Source organism: Chiloscyllium plagiosum, chromosome 13 (assembly GCF_004010195.1).
Source record: "Chiloscyllium plagiosum isolate BGI_BamShark_2017 chromosome 13, ASM401019v2, whole genome shotgun sequence".
Taxonomy (NCBI): Eukaryota; Metazoa; Chordata; class Chondrichthyes; order Orectolobiformes; family Hemiscylliidae; genus Chiloscyllium; species Chiloscyllium plagiosum.
In genome coordinates, this window is record NC_057722.1 from 63431747 (window position 1) to 63452950 (window position 21204).

General features: G+C 40.9%; 1 protein-coding gene across 1 annotated transcript in view; it reads left to right on the forward strand.

The window, feature by feature from the left end:
* Window positions 1-16012, forward strand: part of eif2b5 (eukaryotic translation initiation factor 2B, subunit 5 epsilon) — a 49843-nt gene extending 33831 nt beyond the window's left edge. Inside the window, exons 12-16 of the mRNA XM_043702620.1 lie at window positions 4277-4367; window positions 5672-5795; window positions 8822-8947; window positions 11618-11728; window positions 14204-16012. Coding sequence (XP_043558555.1) covers window positions 4277-4367; window positions 5672-5795; window positions 8822-8947; window positions 11618-11728; window positions 14204-14266 — 515 coding nt within the window. The 3' untranslated portion in view covers window positions 14267-16012. The remainder of the gene's footprint in view (window positions 1-4276; window positions 4368-5671; window positions 5796-8821; window positions 8948-11617; window positions 11729-14203) is intronic.
* The last annotated feature ends 5192 nt before the right edge of the window (window positions 16013-21204 follow it).

Sequence of the window (21204 nt, forward strand, 5' to 3'; positions counted from 1 at the left end):
TAGTTGCACCTTGAACCCTGGAATCTCCCTGCAATGTTGTTGCCTTTGTTTCTCAAAACTCCTTTTAAAATCAAAGCTTTCTGTTTAGCAGATTTCCTTGAGGTGGGCTTGCTGTGGTTTGAGTAAGTTAGTTATAACAGCACAGAAGCAGACCCTTTAGTCCAACCAGTCCCTGCTGAACATAAAGTCAAACTAAATTCGTCCCACCTACCAGCTCCTTGACCCATATCCCTCTAAATCAGTGATGATGAGTAGAGATTTCAAGCCAATCATTGATGTATTTGCCATGTCGATGGAGTGTTTCTCTCGTGTCGATGTAGAATCATAGAGTACAGCTCACAACGAAGCCATTCAGCGTATTCTGTCTGTACCAGCTTATTAGTAGCGTTATCCAATCAGTCCCACTCCCCTGCTCTTACCCTATAACCCTGCAAAGTGTTTGTTCAATTTTGCTTTTGGACATTTGTATTGAATCTAGTTCTTCCACCTTTTCAGGCAGTGCAGAATTCAGTCTGTTTAAAAAAAATTTTTATTTGTTTCTTTCTTTGCCAACTTCTTAATCAGTGTTATCAAATCTGCAGACGTAGTTTCTTGGATTTACTCTTTCAAAACCATTTATAAATTTATACATCTTAAACACTAATCTTCTAACCTTCTCTAATTTAAGGGATACATTCAAGGTGCTCTTGTCTCAGTACATTATTGAAGACCATCATCCAGCTACCATTCAAGTAAATCATGAGCAAACTTATTCTTTTAAAAAGAAGTCTGTGTTCTATTGGATTCCTATATGGTTTTTCCTTTTGATTTGGTCTGTTGTACCAGTTCTTTCTTTCTATCCTTCTGTTCCATGCCACCACCACCCTCTCTCACCTTGTCCAACTGCCCATTTCCTGGTATGGGAACTTCGGTATAATGCATACTCCTACAACTGAACAGTACACTGCCCCTTGAAAGTGGCAAAAGCATAGTTACGTAGATTTTAGAAACTTGAAGATGCAGGAGCAGAAGCAGGCCACTCAGCCCATCAGATCTACCTTGCCATTCACTGAGGTCATTGCTGATAATCCTCAACTCCTGTTTCCTCTCTTTTTCCCCATAAACTTGATTCCTCCTTGAATATACTTAACTAGCCATCCTCTATAGCTCTCTACGATAAAGGATTCCACAAATTTAGTGCTCTTGAGAGAAGAAATTCCTCCTCATCTCTGTTCTAACTGGGTGACCCCTTATTCTGAGATTGTGCCCTCTGCTCTTAAGCTTGTTTCCCCTTGTGGTAGAGTCTTTCACATCTAACCTGTCAAGTCTTCTAAGAAACTGGTATGTTTCAATAAAGTTATTTCTTATTATGCTAAACATTAATGAGTATAGGCCCAGCCTACTTAACCTCTCCTCATAAGACAGTCCCTTCATCAGCCTACTGAATTTCCCTTGAACTGCCTACAATATCTTTTCTTGGATGACATGTCAAAACTGTTCACCAGTATTCCAACCATAGTCTAACTGGTGACTTGTATAGCTTTAGCAATATTTCCCTATTGTTATGCTCCATTCTTTTTTAAATAAAGGCTAACATTCCATTTACCTTCCTTGTAGCCTGCGCAATGAACATGTATGCTAACTTTTTGATATTTTTGCACGAGGTCTCCCAAATCCTTCTGTACTGCTGTGTTCTACAAATAATATTCTCCACCTCCATTTTTCCTACCAAAATTCAAAACCCATCAACCCACATTATATTCCATCTGCCAAGTTTTTTATCCTGCCTATTATCCATCTGTAGAAATTTGTCATCCTCACCACTTAACCTCCTACCTATTTTTGTGTCAGCTACAAATGTGGCTATAGTGTGTTCACTTTCCTCATAATAATTATTATAAATTATTAATGTATGTTGTGGACCCAGTGCTGATCATTGTGGTACTTCACCAGTTACAGGTAACCATCCTGAAAATGCTCCACTTATCCCAAAATCTGTCTTCTATTAGTTAGCAAATCTTTTCTCCATGCTGATATGCAACCTCCAACACCATGAGTTCTTATTCTTAACTAGCCTAGCATGTGGCACCTTATCAAATGTCTTCAGAAAATCTAAGTATATCATGCCCACTGCTTTCCTTTTATCCATCTTGTTTGTTACTTCCTCAAAGAATTCTAGTAAATTTATCTGGCATGAGTTCTCCTTCATGAAGCCAAGTTGACTTTGCTTGTTCATATCATAAATTTCTAAATGCTTTGCTATTACATACTTCTATAATAGGCTAATATTTTCCCAATAACAGGCATTAAGCTAATTCGCCCATAGTTAGCTGTGTTTATTGTATCTTTCCCTTTTTAAATAGAAGTGTTATGTTGGCAGTTTTCCATCATTTGGGGGACTTCTGCAGGATCTAAGGATTCTTGGAAGATTACTACTGATACATTACCTTTGTAGCTACTTATTTTAATATCCTAAGATGCATCCAATCATGTCCAGCACTGTACTTATTCTCTCGTGATAATTATCATATTTATTTCCTCTCCTTTTGGCCCTTGAATATTTGCTAATTTTGCAATGCTGTTACTGTCTTCTACTGTGAAGACTGATGCAAAATATTTATTGAACTCCTTCGGCCATTTCCTCATTTTTCTATTGTTATTTCCCCAGTATTGTTCTCTAAGGGATCTATATTAACTTTGGCCTCTTTTTCATATATTTAAAGAAGCTCTTTATGCGTATCTTTGTTACTTCCTGTTTTATCTTCAAAGTTTCTGTTTTCCTCCTTTGTTTCAAACACTGTCCCCTCTGTCAAACTATTGTCCTACTATTTCTTTCTTCCTTTTGCTCCCCAGAATCCCCTTTAATGCATCTGCTTAAATGACCTCAAACATTCTGTGTAGCAAATTCACAATTCTCACCACAAATAGGATAAAGACATTTCTCCTGAATTTTTGATTCGATTTATTAGTGGTTCTGTTAAATTTATGGCTGTTTATGTTAGATTTCAGCCAGACGTGGAAATGTTAAAAGCATGTTTCCTCTTATCGGATAATCTAGAACTAGGAGTCATTGTTTAAAAGTAAGGGGCATCCATCTAAAGTAAATGAGTAAAGATTTTTTTGAGTCTTTGGAATTCCCCTCTCAAAAAGCAGTTGATGCAGAATCTTTACATATTTTTAAGGCAGAGTTAGACTGATTCTTGATTACCAAGGGGATGAAAGATTACTCAGGATATGCAAGAATGTAGAGTTGTGGTTAAAACTAGATCAGCCATGATCTTATTGAATGGCAGAACTTCAAAGACTCGAGGGACCTACTCTTTTCCATTTCTTTGTAAGTGAAAGTATTTTCTTCATGTCTACCCTTTCTCACTCCTCCAAAATGTTTACCTATCAGGTCACTTCTTGGTCATCTTCTGTCAGAGATTAGATGGCTCAGTACAGACCAGATTTGAGTCTGGTACCTTTCTGGCCTTGGCAGTTTGATATCTCTCTAGGTAAGGAGAAAGTGAGGACTGCTGATGAAGGGCTTATGCCTGAAACACTGATTCTCCTGTTCCTCGGATGCTGCCTGACCTGCTGTCCTTTTCCAGCACTACACTCTTGACCTCCATAGATAAACTAGTTAAACTGTTTCATTCCAGCTTCCAAATGTCATATGGCTTAACAATTTTTGTTTTAAAATTCTCTTTATTTATGCACTTGCGAGGACTTGCATGTTATAATTATAGAACAAAAAGTAATTAGTCACAAATGTAATGTGTACAGAAGTTAACACTGAGTATTGTTGCAGATTAAATGAAATAAAACAGACTGGGAGTCTGCATTATAAATGACATGTATATACAAGTTAGCTGATCTTGACAGGCGACGCAATATTAGTCCTGGGTAAAGGTCAGGTTAAATTGACCAAATTCATCTTTCCTTCATCGCTATTCAGCAAACCCTGTCAGACTTGCCTTTGTATCTATGCACAGAGTCTTTATCATCTATAGCTGAGTCACCTGAGAGAGTTTGTTGTCAAAGTCCTACCAGTGAACAGTGACTATTTGGGTTAGGTAATAGCAAATGTGGAACTGTGCTTTGATGAGTGTTCAACAAAAGCAGGATGAAGATACATTTGCAAGAGGGGGAAATATCAGCAATATTTTGGGATCATTTTGTTTGCCATGGTTGCTGAAATTTTCATGCCGTTTCTTTTCATTGCTGCTTTCTAATACTAAACATTGTAGAGATCTGATCCTGCATTGCATTGTGTCTCAACATCACACTATTCCCATTCTCTTCCCTTCCAAAGTTTTTCAGAATGAAGTTCTAGGCACGCTGCAACGAGGCTTAGAAGAAAATATTTCATGTGACCATCTTGTACTCGAGATCAACTCTCTCAAGTAAGTACCTGTTTAGGTGTTTGAACACTTTTTTTCAGAAAGAATGTGCATTTGTGTAATGCCTTTTCGTACTACAGAATACCTCAATTATCCGAATTTCGGATTATCTGATCAAGATCTCAAGGTCCGTTAAAAACGGCATTAGGCAACTCAGCATTTCGTTATCAGTTAAACGGCATTCTGGCGTGTATTGCCGGATAATCAAGGCATGTTTGGATAACCGGCACACTCAAATTACTGCTTGTTTACAATCAGATCAGTTATCCAAACTATCCATTTTCTGAAAAAAAATACTCCCCGCCTATCTCGTTCAGATAATCAAGGTTGTACTGTATTCAATAGGATCATGAAGTACCTCATGTAAGACTAATTATTGCACATAGTAGCAATTGTTATGCTAATGAATTGAGCACCTACAGTTATATATCCTGATTTCACATAAATCACTATGGCATGGGTACTATTAACTAAGGAATGCTACACAAAGTTTATTGTGTCTGGTAGCCTGGGTTCAGGCAACTGGAGTCTTGGTTTGTTACAGGGGAACCCTGATATATGAATATCCGACTAACAAACGCAATCCCGTACAGGGATGTAATTTTTAAAGTCTGAGATACAAACATTTCCTGTACTTCTAACTGGCTACATTGTCCTGCACTGTGTTCCACTTGTCTACAAATCGACTTGCAAGCACTCTCCAGAACAAAGCCTGTTCACAACCTGGGGCCTGCCTGGACCTCATCTAAAGCATCTGTGGGCACAGATCTTTAACAATGTTGATGCTGTCCCAGAGTCTCAATTATCCTTTTCCTACCTTCCACTCCCCATAAATATAAGAGGGATTGTGTGATTAGCTCTAATTTGTATGTTTGTGTCCAAATCTCTGCTGCTAACTCACACCAAGCCCCACTCAGCCTTCAGCTCTGTGTTTGCTGGTCTCTGTTGACTTTCAGTCTGGCAGTGGCTTGATTTTAAAATTCTCATTGTGTTCAAGCACCTTCATCATCTTTTCCCCCTACTTTGCAACTTCTCACGGCCAACAAGCCTTCAACATGTCAGTGCTGCCCAATTCTGATCTCTTGTAGATCTCTTTCAGTCATTCAGCCATTGATAGCTGTGCCTTATCTGGCTGAACTCTGAAATTCCTTTCTTTAATATCTTTCCACACTCTCTTAAAATATACCTCTTTGTTAGTCCTAATATTCCTATATAGCTTGATTATGCTTTTGCGATGATCTTTGTTAGATTTTGCAATATTAATGACAGTTTGTAAGTTCAAGCTGAATGATTTTTCTTTTCCTTAGGTATGCTTATAACATCTCCATGAAAGATGTGACACAGATCACTACTAAGGTGATCCTGGAAATACCCCTGCAACAGCATGGCTCTGAAATCTCAGCCAGCCAGTACAGCAACACTCTAATATCTGTGAGTATTTGAACCAGATGGATAGTGGAGGCTTCAGTAGGTCCAAGTCAGCAGAACAGGAGAGTGCACCCTGGGGCTTAATGGTTCCCATTCCCAGTAGAATAAGGCCTTTGGATGGTTAGATATGTAGGGGACTTGGAACTTGGTTTCTCAAGACACACAGCTGTGAAACTTTGATGATTTGTGATTCACTGTGATGGGTATGCTGAAGTCTGCAGCTTTGGTCTCAAGGACCAGAATTTCACATTCAGCTGAAATTCTTTTCTTAATGTGGACCATGCAAGGTGCTATCTTCTAGCACAGTGGCAGCCATGACCTAACTCCCAGGAACACAATAGGAGCACTGGCACAGATGCATATCAGAGAGCTGTGCACATGACATCTTTATTTTAAATGAGTCACAATGGATTTGGGTGTGCTGAGTGCTGCTTTACTGGGGGAAACGTATTCTAGATGTATATCAACAGGAATAGGCTCATCAGCCTCTCAAACCTGTTCTTTATAATGGCTGATGTGTATGCCAACTACAGAATGTCCCTTAATACCCTTACCAAATAAAATTCTAGCAATCAAAGTCTTTAATATTACAAATGCTACCCAGTATCCAGAGATTTGTAGGATAAAGACTTCTATTATCCTTTTGTATGAAAAGGTGCTGCATGATTTCAGACCTTATGGTGTAATTCTAATTTGAAGATTGGTTCTATATTTTCCCGCCACAGCAAATAGTTCCTCTGCACCTATCATATCATATACTTTGGTCATTTGTTTAGATCACCTTTTAATCTTCTAAATTCAAGGCAATAAAGACCAATTTTACGTCCTCATAAATTAGCCTTTTCTGTTTTGCTATCATGCTGTGCAAATCTGCACAGAACCCTTTTCCCAGAGAAGTGTAACCTTCTTGAGTTGCAGTGCCCAGAGCTGAATGCAGTACTTCATGTGTGATTTAACTACAGCTTTATGCAACAGTGGTGTTATTTCATTCCCTTTGTGAGCCAGCCCACTTGAGATAAAGGCTGATATTCCATTGTCATTTCTCATTTGCCTTTTGTACCAGTTTCCTGGCCTTTATTAATTCCTGTACATACACACCTGAATCTCTGCTCCTTCAGATCCACTTTCTCATTCTGATGGTAATATCCAGATTTATCTATCTCTGATCCAAAAAAAGCTGATGTCTCATGTGTCATAATGAATTCCAATTGATCATTTGTTTGTCTGACTGACTTTCTATTCCCATTGCGTAATGGACTCTGAAGTGTTGTAAGAAGTACATTAGTGCAAATGTTGAATATATCAACAAAGTGTTGCAGATACTTGGCAGAGTATGCAGCAACTGTGGTGATTCTTTCTCCCCCACTTACACCCCCCCCTTTCCCTATGCTTGAACACCTTTTTATATCTCTCAACTTTGCCAGTTCTCTTGAGCGTTCGCAGACCTGAAACATTGACAGTTTTCATCTCTGTACAGATACTGCCAGTTCTGTTAAATATTTTCAGCACTTGTCTTCATTTCAGATTTCCACCATCTGATATTTTGTGCAACAAGCCATGACAAGCCAGTGAAGCCAAATAGCAAGTGGTTTTTCATGTTCTTGGGGTTTACGAAAATACGTGCAATCAGGAAAAGACCAGCTAGTCCTTCAGCCCATCTCGAGCTGTACATCAAAGCATCTTGACCACTGAGTGCTTCTTCTCATCAGGTCATTTTGTATTCTTCTGAACAATGCAAATGAGTTATTGGGGTATGTGGAAATATGGATTTGAGTTTGTAGTTAGATCAGTTGTGAACATTTGTATGTAGGCACAAGGTCAAGGGGCTGAATAGCCTACTCCAACTCTTGTATGTTAGAAAGTGGAGTCACTTTTAGTTAGTGATTAAGCAAATCTGCGCAAGGTCCCGAAAATCCTCAATGAGATAGGTGACCAGTTAGTTTGATTGAGTGCGCCTGGCAGTTATCCATACCTTTGGAGGAACAAGAAGAAACGGTTCCAGTGAGCACACCAGGTGCAGCCGTAAGGCATGACTGGGAATGGCTATATTGAGTTGCGAAACTCTCTAAAATGTGAAAAATGTTGGGACCATCCTCCGACTGCGGAGGAACAGATCAAAAGGTATGTTTTACTATTACGAACATGATAAGCTTCACTGCAGATCCAAGTGTGTGCAGAGTGTTTCTTAGGCCTGTATCACCAGTTGTACCGTAGTTTTAAGTTGGTGATGCACTGTGCAAATGTCTTCCATGTAATGTTTCACCTGCCTCTGATAGAGCAGCATTCTCTCGGAGTGTCACTCTACATAACGTGGGTGTCAAAATCAAAACTTTCAGACAGAAGTGAGCTGATATTTGTCAGAGACATAGTTCAAGAATTGAGTTTTATTTTCTTATGGCTATTATGGACAATATTTACTCAGTGATGCAACAGTGTTACTTTGAAAAAACCCATTTTGGATCATAGAGCTGGACATACATTTAACAAGACTGCAAGCATCTGAAGAGCCTCGGAAGTTGCCAGCTTCTTGACATGTTGTTGCAATGTCAGAGCTTTTTACTGTCACAGAATGTTGTTGGCTTTGTTTGGTGGTTTTGCTACTGATATTACAGTTGATTATATGGGGTCAAAGAAAAGACATGTGCTGGAAAATTGATGTTAACAAATTGGAGCAGAGAGTCTGAGTCCATGTTTCCGGAATACCATTTCCAAGGAACAGAACATGAAGCAGTGTGAAAGCAATAAACCATTTACCTTGCAAAATCAGAAATGAATTGACAGCGGAGCAGTAGCACGTGCTTCCATATCTGCAAGTTCCAGATTTTGTGCTCAGCTCATCAAAGCCAGAAATGCGTAAGATGGAATGCTCTCCAGTTGTCTGGACATGCACAGCTGCAGCAGCTGTCAAAACTTCACATTATCAGAACAAAGTTGGTTTCAGCAGCAGTACATTCATCAATTTAAACATCCACTCACTACACATCTGGCGTAGAATGGTTACTATGCGTGTTTGTTTTTGCCTATTTCAGCATCTGAAGAAGTGGGCTTTCGTTTTGAAGAATTATATCAAGCGGGCTACAGATCACCAGAACTGCTTAGCTGCTTTTGAGGAATTTTTCACAGAACATGAAGTGCTCTGGCCTGCCCTTGTCAAGGTAAGGTCTATTTTCACTTCACCTTTTCTTGTTTATTTATTAACCTTGTTTGTTTATTTATTTATTGAATGTGGTGGAAGTAGGCGTATTAGCCATTAGTAATGTTTAAGGCGTACGGTTGGTTCTGCTATAACGTATGTTTCTTGAACGTGAATTAGCTTTAACACGATTGAAGAATTTAGATGGTTGTTTGTAGAACGTAAACTTACCTTACCTGTATTGGTAATAACGCGATTCCGGCCCCATTGGTTTAAATGGTGCGGCTATTGTGCGATTTTCTTATGATGCGAGATCGCATGAGAACTGAACTGTCGTGTTATATCGGAACTGACTGTATCTTGATAGATACGTGAGCGGAAAGTGAACAGAGGGATAGAGACTACATATGGGCAATAAATAGTTTTAAATACGGGTTAGGAATCGGTGCAGGCTTGGTGGGCCGAAGGGCCTGTGGTTGTGCTGTATTGTGTAACCACACCCTGTGCTCCCTTCTATCTCACTGTTTTAAGCTGCTCCTTGAGAGGTGTTGGTCAGGGAGAGCTCCAGGGCCACCTCATGATCAGCTGTCATTACAACTTCCAGGAGCCATGGGACACAGGCCATGCTGCTGCCCTTAAGCAACATTGAAAGCCAGTGTGATGCAAATGGGAAAAAAGAAGCAGGAAGAAAGAACTTTGATATTGTGCCTTGCACAATCCTGGGGCACCCAAAAGGACTTAAGCCAATCAAGTAGTTTTGAAACATGGTCCCATTTTACAAACTGGGAAATTCAGCAAGCTGTTTGTGTTGAGCATGATCCTGTAAACAGCAATGTGGTAATGAGTAGATTTCTTTTCAGTAATTTTAGTTGAGGGGATGTGCCCTGCTGTTTCTTGAAATTAGGGCAGCACGGTGGCACAGTGGTTAGCACTGCTGCCTCATGTGACCCTTTTCAGGGTGGGTGGAAAAATATTGCTTATACTTCATAGTTGGATATGTCCTTGCTGACCTCCATAGGCAAGACCTCTTCAGCAGATGTTAGTTAGTAACTGGGAGCAGGAGCACTGATTAATGGATCCCATTCTATCTAGCTCAGGGCAGTCACTACACATAGTAAGCTATTCACTGTGTGAACTTAAGGAATGTCAAAAGCAATTTCTAATGTTTTTATGGAGATGGCGGATACCATGGAAAGCACCAAAAGCCCCCCTTCCAGGCCTATCGAAGGCTACCAGAACAAGTACAGCATGGAGTTCCTCACTTGTTCATTTCTTTTGGCACTTCTAACTGTTGCCACTGGGTGGTGCTGTTAACCTCTTGGATACACTGTACCAATTGCAATGGAAAATGGGTGTTTAGTGTCAAAAGTGTTTTTCTCTCCTCCTTTAACTATTCTGCCGAGATATCTATTGCCAGTTGTGTGACCGTCCTGTAGTTGTCTGCAGTTAGTGGGTTCCATTTTCAGACTGGTAATTTATGTAGGTAACAAGCTCCCACACCTCCTGCAGCCTGCTTTGAGAGACTATCTGTAACTTCCTGGTGACTGACCCCTTCCCACTGTCTCAGCTCCCAGCCAAAGTGATGATAGCTTGGGTAAAGTGTCAGAAAGGTGTTGGGATCATTACCCAGCCAAATGATTGCTGCTCTGGAGAGAGGAAGAGGGGCAAGTTGTTCAAAGGAAGAGAAAAGATTATTTCAAATGTAGTAATGAGTATGTGAAACACCCACGCTGTCTTCACCTACTCTGGGAAATGCCCAGCTGGGCCATTTCAGTTTGTATCCTTCCAAATCTGACTGTTGCCTGGTAAGAGTTATGTGGTCTGCATAACACTGGTGTCTTATTGTGGCTGGTGGCAGTAATGTGGAAATTGACACTACTTTAAAGGATATTAGGCTCAGTGTGCTTTCCATAAAATATATAAAATCAGCACTTAAAAGCATTGCAGCAACAGCCCCTTGGCTTTCTAATTCTTCATTTTATGCAATAGGATAGGTAATAATTCTAGGGATGTGATTTTAATTTCAGTTTCCCAGTATCCTGTGTCCAGCAACATTTTTGATCGTGGTGTTTTTATTTCCCCTCTCCTCATTAATACACAATTGTCAAATAAGCAAAAGGGAATCACTTGGAGAATTCTTTTTAAAAAAAAGTGTTTTTTGGCATCTCTGTCTGAAGGGTTCTTTTGACAGTAAGCAATAGTTTGCATTTATATAGCAAACTTGAAGTTGAAGTGTCCCAAGTTTCACATGTATCACCATCAAAAGTCTCACAGAACCGCTTCAGGAGATTTTAGGATAAGTGACCAAAATTCTGGTCAAGGATTTAGGTTTTAAAGAGTGTCCTAAAGGAGGAAAGGAAGGCAGAAATGTTTATGGTGTCAGCTGCTGAAAATTGAGCCAGCAATGGAGGAGTGGTTTAAATCAACAGGACAGGATTCAAGGAGCACAGATATCGTGATGGAATTGTGGAACTAGAGGCACTTAGAGAGGGTGTGGTGAGATCCGGAGGGATTGGAAAGCAAGGGTAATAATTTTCGGAATGTTGTTGAAACCAGGAGTCACTGTAGGTCAGTGAACAAGGATGAATGTGTGTCTGAATATGGGGAGCAGAGTTTGATTTAGGCTTAAGGAGACAAAGTTGTAAATTGTTGTAAAGTGGAAGCTGATTCATTTCTTCTGCATCTGCTTCAGGCACTGATGACATTGTACCAGCTGGAAGTATTGGTCGAAGAAACCATCCTGGGTTGGTTCTCTCAGAATGTGCCTACAGAGAAAGGAAGAAAAATTAGAAAACATCAAGGGGTGAGTGCACGGCTGTGAGTCCACCCTTTCTGTCACTGGGCCATGTGCCAGTTGTGTTAATGAGTACTCTACAAGAGGTGTTGTCAAATCGTACAGCACAGGAGGAGGCCATTTAGTCCATTGTGCCTGTACTGGTTCTTTCAAAGATCTATCCAATTAGTCGTGTGCAACACTCTTTCTTCACTTTTTCCTTGTCATATATTTCTCATATATTTATTAAAAGGTGTAGTTGAAGCTGCCTTCACTGCTTTTGTAGGATTGAGGTCCAAACTATAAGACATGCTGCCGTTCCTCAGATGTCACATGGATTTTCTTGCCAGTTACCTTATTGAATCATAGAAAATCACAATGTAGGAGGAGGCCATTCAGCCCATCACTCCTTTTTTTGGCTGTTTGAACGTGCAAGCATGTTCGGTTCCACACCCTTCCTTATTGTCCATGTTCATCAGAGCCTACGTTCCTTTAAAACTTATTCACGGAATCTGGTCCAACTGCCTTTTCAGGTTCTGATTGCCCTTTGAAATAATTTCACCTTGTCCCTTGAGATCTTTTGCCAATGTTTATAGATTTCTGACCTCTGGCCCACTCATCATTGAATTTGTTTTTTTTTCCCTCCATCTACTCAATCAAAACACGCAAAAGTTGATTTTGCTCGCATTTTAATTTTCTTTGTACAGGGAGAACAATTTTAACTTTTCCCAACCTGTCCTGTGTCCTGTGATAATTGACTCGCTTGTCTCCCACACTCTGTTTTGTGTTAACAAGGTCTTCAAGCTGTGGGGTAAATTATGCTGTGCTTAAGTTTTTCTCAGTGTCCTGATTTAAGGAATGAGTTTGTTATTTCCTGAGTGCAGTTATTTTTCTTATTTCTTTTTATATTTTCAAGCATTTTGTCAAGGCACCACATGACCATTAGTCCACTAACCAGACGCTCACTGGAATCATAGAATTCCTATAGTGCAGTTAGAACAATACAGCACAGAACAGGCCCTTCGGCCCACAATGAGTTAGAGGCCATTCGGTCCATTGAGTCTGCAATGATCCTCCAAAGAGGATCCCACCTTATTCCCAAAACCCAACATTGACCATAGTTAACCCCACCTAGCATTCACACCACAGGGTAATATAGAATAACCAGTTAACCTGACCTATACATCTTTTTGACTGTGGGAGGAAACCGGAGCACCCGGAGCCCGAGGGTGGAATTGAACCCACGTCCCTGGTGTTGTGAGGCAGCAGTGCTAACCACTGAGCCACTGTGCTGCCAGCTCATTAAATTACTCTCAATTGGAGGCACCACCATTGGCCAGAAAAGGAGATCTGATCTTCTGGCTTTTCAATCCTGAGTGCTATCTCCTGAGCTTTGCAACAAATCCATACCTGTGTGTTGGGTGAGGGTAGAATTGAGTTTGGCTGAGAAGCTTTCTATGATTCAATAGATTGGTAATGCGGCTTGGGTTCATACATGAAGACTTTCCATTTGGATGAGTTCTTGGAGTGCTTGCAATATCCCTGCAGCTATCAACGTCATTGTTTCCCTGCAACAGCCGTCAAAGTAACTCCAGGCTGATACTACATAAAACATCTATTTAGATTAGATTACTTAGTGTGGAAACAGGCCCTTCGGCCCAACAAGTCCACACTGACCCGCCGAAGCACAACCCAAACCCATTCCCCTACATTTACCTCTTCACCTAACACTACGAGCAATTTAGTATGGCCAATTCACCTAACCTGCACATTTTTGGATTGTGGGAGGAAACCGGAGCACCCGGAGGAAACCCACACAGATACGGGGAGAATGTGCAAACTCCACACAGACAGTTGGCTGAGGCAGGAATTGAACTTGGTCTCTGATGCTGTGAGGCAGCAGTGCTAGCCACTGTGCCGCTTGGATTTGATGTGCTTGCAATATTTCTACAGCTATTAGCTGAAAGTACTCATGGTCTTCCTGCAACCATTAGTCCGTAACTCAATAAATATTTCTGTAACCATTAGCTCAAAGTGTTCGTAATATCCTGGCAGCCATTAGCCAAACATGCTCACAGTTTCCCTGCAGCCACTGGCCCATATCAAATCAGCACCTTCAAGGTAGATGGAGACATGAGCTGGTGTTCAGTGGGTAGGGGGAACTGAGTCATCATATTCAAGGAGGAAAGGGCAATGAATTAGCATCTTGACAAGGACAAGGAAAGGTAAACAGGCCAGAAATAAAATGAACCTTCCTTCTGTTTTGATAATGGCAAGTGTAACCAGCCGTCAAAGTAACTATTAGTGTTTGAAATTCTTTGTGGCCTCGGACAGATAATGAACCATCTGATCTTGAATATTATTTAGGATATTTAGGCTGATTGTATGTAAAACAGGAGATGTCTCTGCTTTGCACAACAAACATTTTGTAAACAGCCTGGGATTGCTGCTGTGTGGGTTTTGCACATTCACAACATTTTTCTAACTGGTTCCTTTATTCTTCAGCTCCTGAAGTTCATCAAGTGGCTTGAAGAGGCTGAGGTGGAATCATCTGAGGATGAGAATTAATGCGTCGCACCAAATCACAGGGACCTTTCACAAATTTCAGCATCCTTGGTGTCTGAAGTGTTCAGTCAGGTCGACCACACTTGAAACTCGTTCTGTTTGTTGCGAGGAGTGAAAGAATTGAGAAGTGTGAAAGGCTGTGATCAGATGGGAATGGTCTCTGGCCGTTTGACAGCTCCCGCCAATTTTTGTGCTTTGAAAACATTTTAAAACTGACATGGTCTTTCACACTGGAGACCTTTGTTTAAATTGCAAAACATGGGATCAAAGTCACCACACCCTGCTCAGTCCTTGGAACGGATTTGGACTACTCTTATTCAGGCTGAGTACACAACACAAAACATCCTCTCATTCTCAACCAACTTCTCCAACTTGTTCTGAGAAGTCACAGTCTGGCTGGCGTAGGAAGAGGAAAACGTATGACCCTAATGAAGTAAAGGGATGCAACACATTATCGCAGTGTAAAGGTTTACTTTGCATCTAACCCTGTGTTGTACCTGTCCTGTGAATAATGTAGAGGGAGCTTTATTCTGTACCTAACCCAGTGCTATACCTCCCCTTGGAGCGTTTGATGGGAACAGTATAATTTTACTCTCAGCTGTGTCAAAAGTACTTGACAAGACTAAATTAAGTGAACTTACTGAACACATGCTGTACCAAGGTCAGATTGTTGTAGGGAGCTATGTTGTGTATCTAAGCTACAAAATACCTAATTTGAGTGGCTTGGCCACTGCTGATAATTACAAAAATAGTGTTCTGTTCCTAGTAGGATCATTCCTTGCTTTGAGGAGAGTAAAAAATAATTAAATTGAAAGAAAATGTGACCGGGTTTTTCGTAGGATGGACAGGGAATTTAAATCGAAAGCCCCTCACTGGTCCTCTTTTGGAAATATCTCTGTACTCGTTACTGAGAGGAGAATGGAACAGCATTGTTCAGGGAATCATTCGTCTTCCAACATCCCCTGGAGGAACTAGCTTTGTGATTAACTCTGTCTCCCTCTACTCCATATGCTGCTGAGAGATTCGCAGCAGGCACAAGGCAAAGTTAACGGATTTTCCATGGTCCCAGTATTACTCCAGTCATCTTTAACAATGAAGTGGAGCATGATCATTGCAAAGTTTCCATATATATGTGGTCAAACTAAGCCACAGGTATATTCTCAAAGAATCGTAACAATGTGGAAGCAGACTATTCAGCCCATTGACTCCACAATGACCCTCAGAAGAGGATTCCACCTTAATCCCTGTAACCCCGTATATCCCACCTAACCTACACATCCCTGAACACTATGGGCAATTTAGCATGGCCAATCCACCTAACCCCTATATCCTTTGACTGTGGGAGGAAATCTGAGCACCTGGAGGGTACCCATGCATATGCAGGGAGACTGTGCAAACTCCACAAAGTTGCCTAAGGTGGAATCAAACCTGGGTCCCTGGTGCTGTGAGACAGCAGTGTTAACCACTGGGTCACTATATCACTGCTGACATGATTGTGGTATCTCCAAATATAACTATTTTCAATGGAGAACAGCTTTTTCATTGGCTGAATGATTTTAAAAAAAACTATACTAGGTCAAAGACCCTGGGATGTTCTTCCAGTCTAGGCTGAGCATGTGGATCCTGGAACAGCATAAAGGTGGCTAAATGAACATCCATGCAGGGCTGAAAACATTTTTATTTGAGGTCTCCTCTTGAGATTTTTTTTTGGAGGATTGTGTCTTGATTATAATTCTAACATTTTCTCGACTGATGTAGTTGTGTTGGATCATTGCTGTGTATGTTTGTGTCCTGTTGTCTTTGAAGTTTTTCTTCTTCAGGTGAATACAATAGCACCATCACAAGGCCCCAGTAGAGACTCTGGAAGGACACTGGCAGTCCTGTCCAGCCTGCCCTTTTTGGTATCGGCCTATTGTTCCAATTTTTTGTCACCTGTGCAGCCAAATTTCTCACTGGGTCAAGAATGCTCTGAGTTCTGTGTGCTTCACATTCAACCAATAGTCTATTCAGAGAGACTTAATCATATACCTTCTCAAAATCCATGTAAATAACATTCTTAGACATTCTCTGCAGACAATAAGGTGGTACGGTGGCTCAGTGGTTAGCACTGCTGCCTCACAGCACCAGGGTCCCAGGTTTAATTCCAGCCTTGTGTGGAGTTTGCACATTCTCCACGTGCTCCGGTTTCCTCCCACAGTCCAAAAGTGTGCAGGTCAGGTTAATTGGCCATACTAAATTGTCCATTGTGTTAGGTGCATTAGTCAGAGGGAAATGGGTCTGGGTGGGTTACTCTTCGGAGGGTCAATGTGGACTGGTTGGGCCAAAGGGCCTTTTTCTGCACTGTAGGGAATCTAAAAAACTAATTGATTAACTGAGCTTTGTCAAATGATCTATCATTTACATATCCTGTCTGATCAGCTAAAAGACTTTAAGGCTTTCAGTCATTCCACTGGTCTTGATAGATTCCCATAATTCCCTGCACCAAAATGCAAAGATGGGGTTTCAGCTGCTTAGGATGGCATTTATCCTAGGATTCTCTGGGAAGCAAGGGAGGAGATGGTGGGCTTGGATCGGCGCAACATCGAGGGCCCAAGGGCCTGTACTGCGCTGTATTCTTCTATGTTCTATGTTCTATGTTCTTAGCTGTAGTTACCCACTGCATGGAGTTGGGATCAGTGGAACCAATACCCCAGGCTTGAGCCATGGGAAGTGGGACTCATGTCACCACGTATCCAGTACCTGTGGAACCTATAACCCCCACACAAACATGTAGCCCAACAAAGATCCAGCTCCTGTGAGAGCTGTATCCTGACATCAAGGTGGTATGCATAACACACCTCAACTCCTGCCAGCTCTTTGAAATAAAAACAAAGTAATATAGATGCTATAAATCTGAATTTAAAACAGTGCTGGAAATAGCCAACAGATCTAGCAGCATCTGCAGCAAGAAAGCATTAACTTAAAATTGATGACTTTGTCAAAACTAATGAAGGCTGCAACATGAAGGATTACAGAAATGGGGAGAATTGGTGCAATAATATCAATGTGAAGAAACTGCAGTGTTTTGCTCAGAGTTGCCATCAATTGTTGGCAAAGAAATGGCAAACAGGATGTTCAAGTTAGCAGAGCTGAGTTCCATGTCGAAGTTAAGTGTAGATGAGTAGTAATAAGTTATGCAGCCGTTTTCTTTTACAGCAGAGTTAGGTCAGGGAAGAGCTGGCTCTCTCAGCATCAATTAAAAGGTGCTTCTGCTTTAGAGGAATGCAGGTAGTAGTGAGCATATGGCTAACTTTCAATCAACTGCGCAGAACAGCTGTCATCTTGGGGGTGTCTTTCAACCAGATTCATGAAACTCAACTCTGAAGTAGGGTGCTTGAAATGGGATAAGGTGAGTCTGGGAGCAGAGTTCCCGAAGCAGGCATTGGACTGTAGTTGAGACTTAAATTGCATTGAGTCTTTAGGAATTGAGTTCTGTTTTTGTCAGCCTGCGTGCAGCAACGAAACAAAACATTCGAATCTCAGGGGAGCAAATGTATGTAGAAATTGGCAACAACTCCCAAACGTGCCCAAAAAAACCCACCATTTAAATGGTTTGAGATCCAGTCGGAACTTGCTCAGATTGCTTTCTTAATTCCCTTACCACCATTTCTCAGACCATATTTTGTTTGGCACATAAAACTGAAGTGTAGAAAACTTTTATATATGTAAGCAGTGTGGCAGCCGTAAAGGACAGGGGAGATTAATCAATATACCAGGCTGATGCTGAAACTAATTTGGATTTTAATGTTAATTCATGGTGATGAGGGCGCATGTGGTCATCCAGGCTGCCCCAGAAGTGTGTCATTGTTCCTGGATAGGTTAATTTTTTAAACATAAATCAATGGTCATGGTGTGGCAGAGAATGGAGCGACTCTTAAATCTATAACTCTTCTTTGAAATTGTTTTGTCAGCTTTTTTTCAATACACTCAATTGGTACATGAAAACTATTGGGTGAGGTCCCACCTCCAAATCAGTTTTGACCATTTAATCACTTTCAGACATTCTGAGATCATGAAAGTTGGTAGATAAATAGAAATCTTTCCCTTTTAACATGACCTGATTAGCCCTCTGTTCACATTAGGAGGCGGCATCTTTGCAACTTGACATCTCTCGCCATTGCAGGAATGACTCCGTGGTCTTGTTCCCTGAGCCTTATTAGAAAATTGTTCAATTTGTGACTAAGCTGTTATCTCTCTGTCTTTGAAAACCTAAAGAATGTAAATTATTTTTCTATGCATCATAATTCTGACTTGGAATGGAGCTTCATGATTCTCCACTGTGTCTCTCAAGAAAGACATATAATGGGATCAAGCGACTTTTTTTCGCTCTGAATATAGTGACTTCCCATTTGAAGATTATGCTACCTTCTCTCAAAGAACTTATTCTCAGGCTCACTAAGGCTTGCAAAGGTTTCAAAGGGACCTAAGGGGCAACGTTTTCATGCAGAGGGTGGTATGTGTTTGGAATGAGCTGCCAGAGGAAGTGGTGGAGACTGGTACAATTGCAACATTTAAAACGCATCTGGATGGGTATATGAATAGGAAGGGTTTGGAGGGGGTATATGAATAGGAAGGGTTTGGAGGGATATGGGCCAGGTGCTGGCAAGTGGGACTAGATTAGGCTCGGATATTTGGTCATCATAAATGAGTTGGACCAAAGGGTCTGTTTCTGTGCTGGGCATCTCTACGACTCATTGAGTAAAGGCTGACTTACAAAATGTAATCCATGTCACAAACTCTATATATTAAATGCCTTGGTAAAGGGAGCCTTGTTTTATATTTGAAAGTTGATTATTCAGAGATTTAAGGATTATCCCAGTTATCAGTTAGTATAAAACATCTTTTGAAAGATTGTGTACATTCATTTCCCTTTCAGAAGCCTGACTGTTCCCCTTTCTAATTCCATTGTTGGATATCTCACTCTGGTTGCTAATGAATCCATTTGAAGACCTTGAATGTTGTGCTCTTAATTAAATTGGTGCAGCCACAAGACAGGAAGTGTTAGATGAAAAATGGACCAATGTTCACTGTCTGCCATCCTAGCTATTGCCTGATACAAAAATGATGAAGTCATTGATAGAAATTAATCACTATGATTAGTCAATGTGAGACAATAGATCCAGACATGAAATTAGGAACTCTCCATGATAGAATGAACCTTGGGAACAAGAGATCCAAAATCCTCGTCTTTTCAAGCTACACTTTATCAGCACACGTAATATTCCAAATTACTCAGATAATGGATCCCGATGTCTATCTACATTGCATTTAAATAAATCAGTAGGAACCATTTCCCAAGGGAGCTGGTTCCAAAGATTAATATTCTTAATTAATATTCTCCACCTCATTTATTTTGTTTTACTTCCTTTCAAGTGCAGGTTATGTGCTCTGTCTCTACCTTTCACAGTGTTAATTTTCATATGCATATGGCAGGCATCTTCACAACTACTGTAAAGCCCACCAAAATCAGCAGATGTTTTCCTGGAATCACAATGGAGAAGACGAAATCTGTTGTTTTTGGTTGTTGCCACAAACTCCATTACCTGTTGTTGACTGCATCTCTCTCCCAGGTACTTGTCTGAGATGGAATCAGACTGTTCACTAGGTGTTGTCATATTTGACCCTGTAATGAGCTTCCAATCTGACTATCTTCATGACATAACATCACATAATTTCACCTCTGCTGCTACTGAAATCCTTTTTTTTTAATTTCCATCCCATTCCTGCTTGGCCTACATTTTCCTAAATTTGGGATCATCCTAAATATTTGTGCATATCATAACTCTCCCATCAGTTGTGCTCATACCTGTATTGACTCCCAGTCAAATAATGCCAGAATTTTTTAAATTCTTATTTTTATTTTCAGATCCCTCTGTGACCTTGTCCATCACTACCTCTGTAATCACCTCCAGCACAACCCACAGAGATATCACCTTATTTAGGCATCTTGACATGCCATTTTTAATGGTTGCACCATTGATGGTTATGTTTTCAGCTGATTTGGCCCTAAGCTCTGAAATTCCCTTGCTAAGACTCTCAACCTCCTTGAAGACTGTATTTAGAACCTGGCTGTATTGGCAAACTTTTGGCTATTGCATCAAGCATTGGGGCTTGATGTCAAATTTTGCTTAACTATGTTCCTATGAAGTGTTTGGAAGTATGTATTAAGTTACATACATGACCAGGAGAAACAACTCAACGTTAACATTTTGGAATCCTGAAAGCAGGTTGGATACTACTGTCGTGATCAAATAAGAGCATGTTTCAAGTGCTGTGTCTGATACTCAAGACATTCAGGATCTGAGTGTTGTAAACAGATAATTGCAGGCAGATTCCGAAATAGCATCAGAGAAGTACGAAAGGGAGGAAGGGGCTACATAGTTTGAAAGGAGGGGCATGAATCTGAGAATTCGAATCCCTACAGTGTGGAAACAGGCCCTTTGGCCCAACAAGTCCACATCAACACTGAAGAGTAAGCCACCCAGACCCATTCTCTTACCCCTATATTTATCCCTGAGTAATGCACCTAGCGTATACATCCCTGAGCACTAACACTAATTCACCCAAACCGGACATCTTTGGATTGTGGGAGGGAACCAGAGCAATCGGAGAAAACCCACGTAGACACGGGGAGAATGTGCAAACTCAACACAGATAGTCACCCGGGTCCGTGGCGCTGTGAGGCAGCAGTGCTACCCACTGAGCCACCGTGCCATGCTCCCACCCCACCCCACCCCCTTTTAGGGATAATCCTAAACTCATTAGGATTTTAAGTGTTAATGGAGCACCCTGGATGAAGTTTGCTGTAGTTGAAGGGCTACACGCATTATTGGAGGAACTCTGGGTGAATCATCTGTGTGTTGGGTGGGCAGCATGAAGACAACAATATTGGAACTGGACAT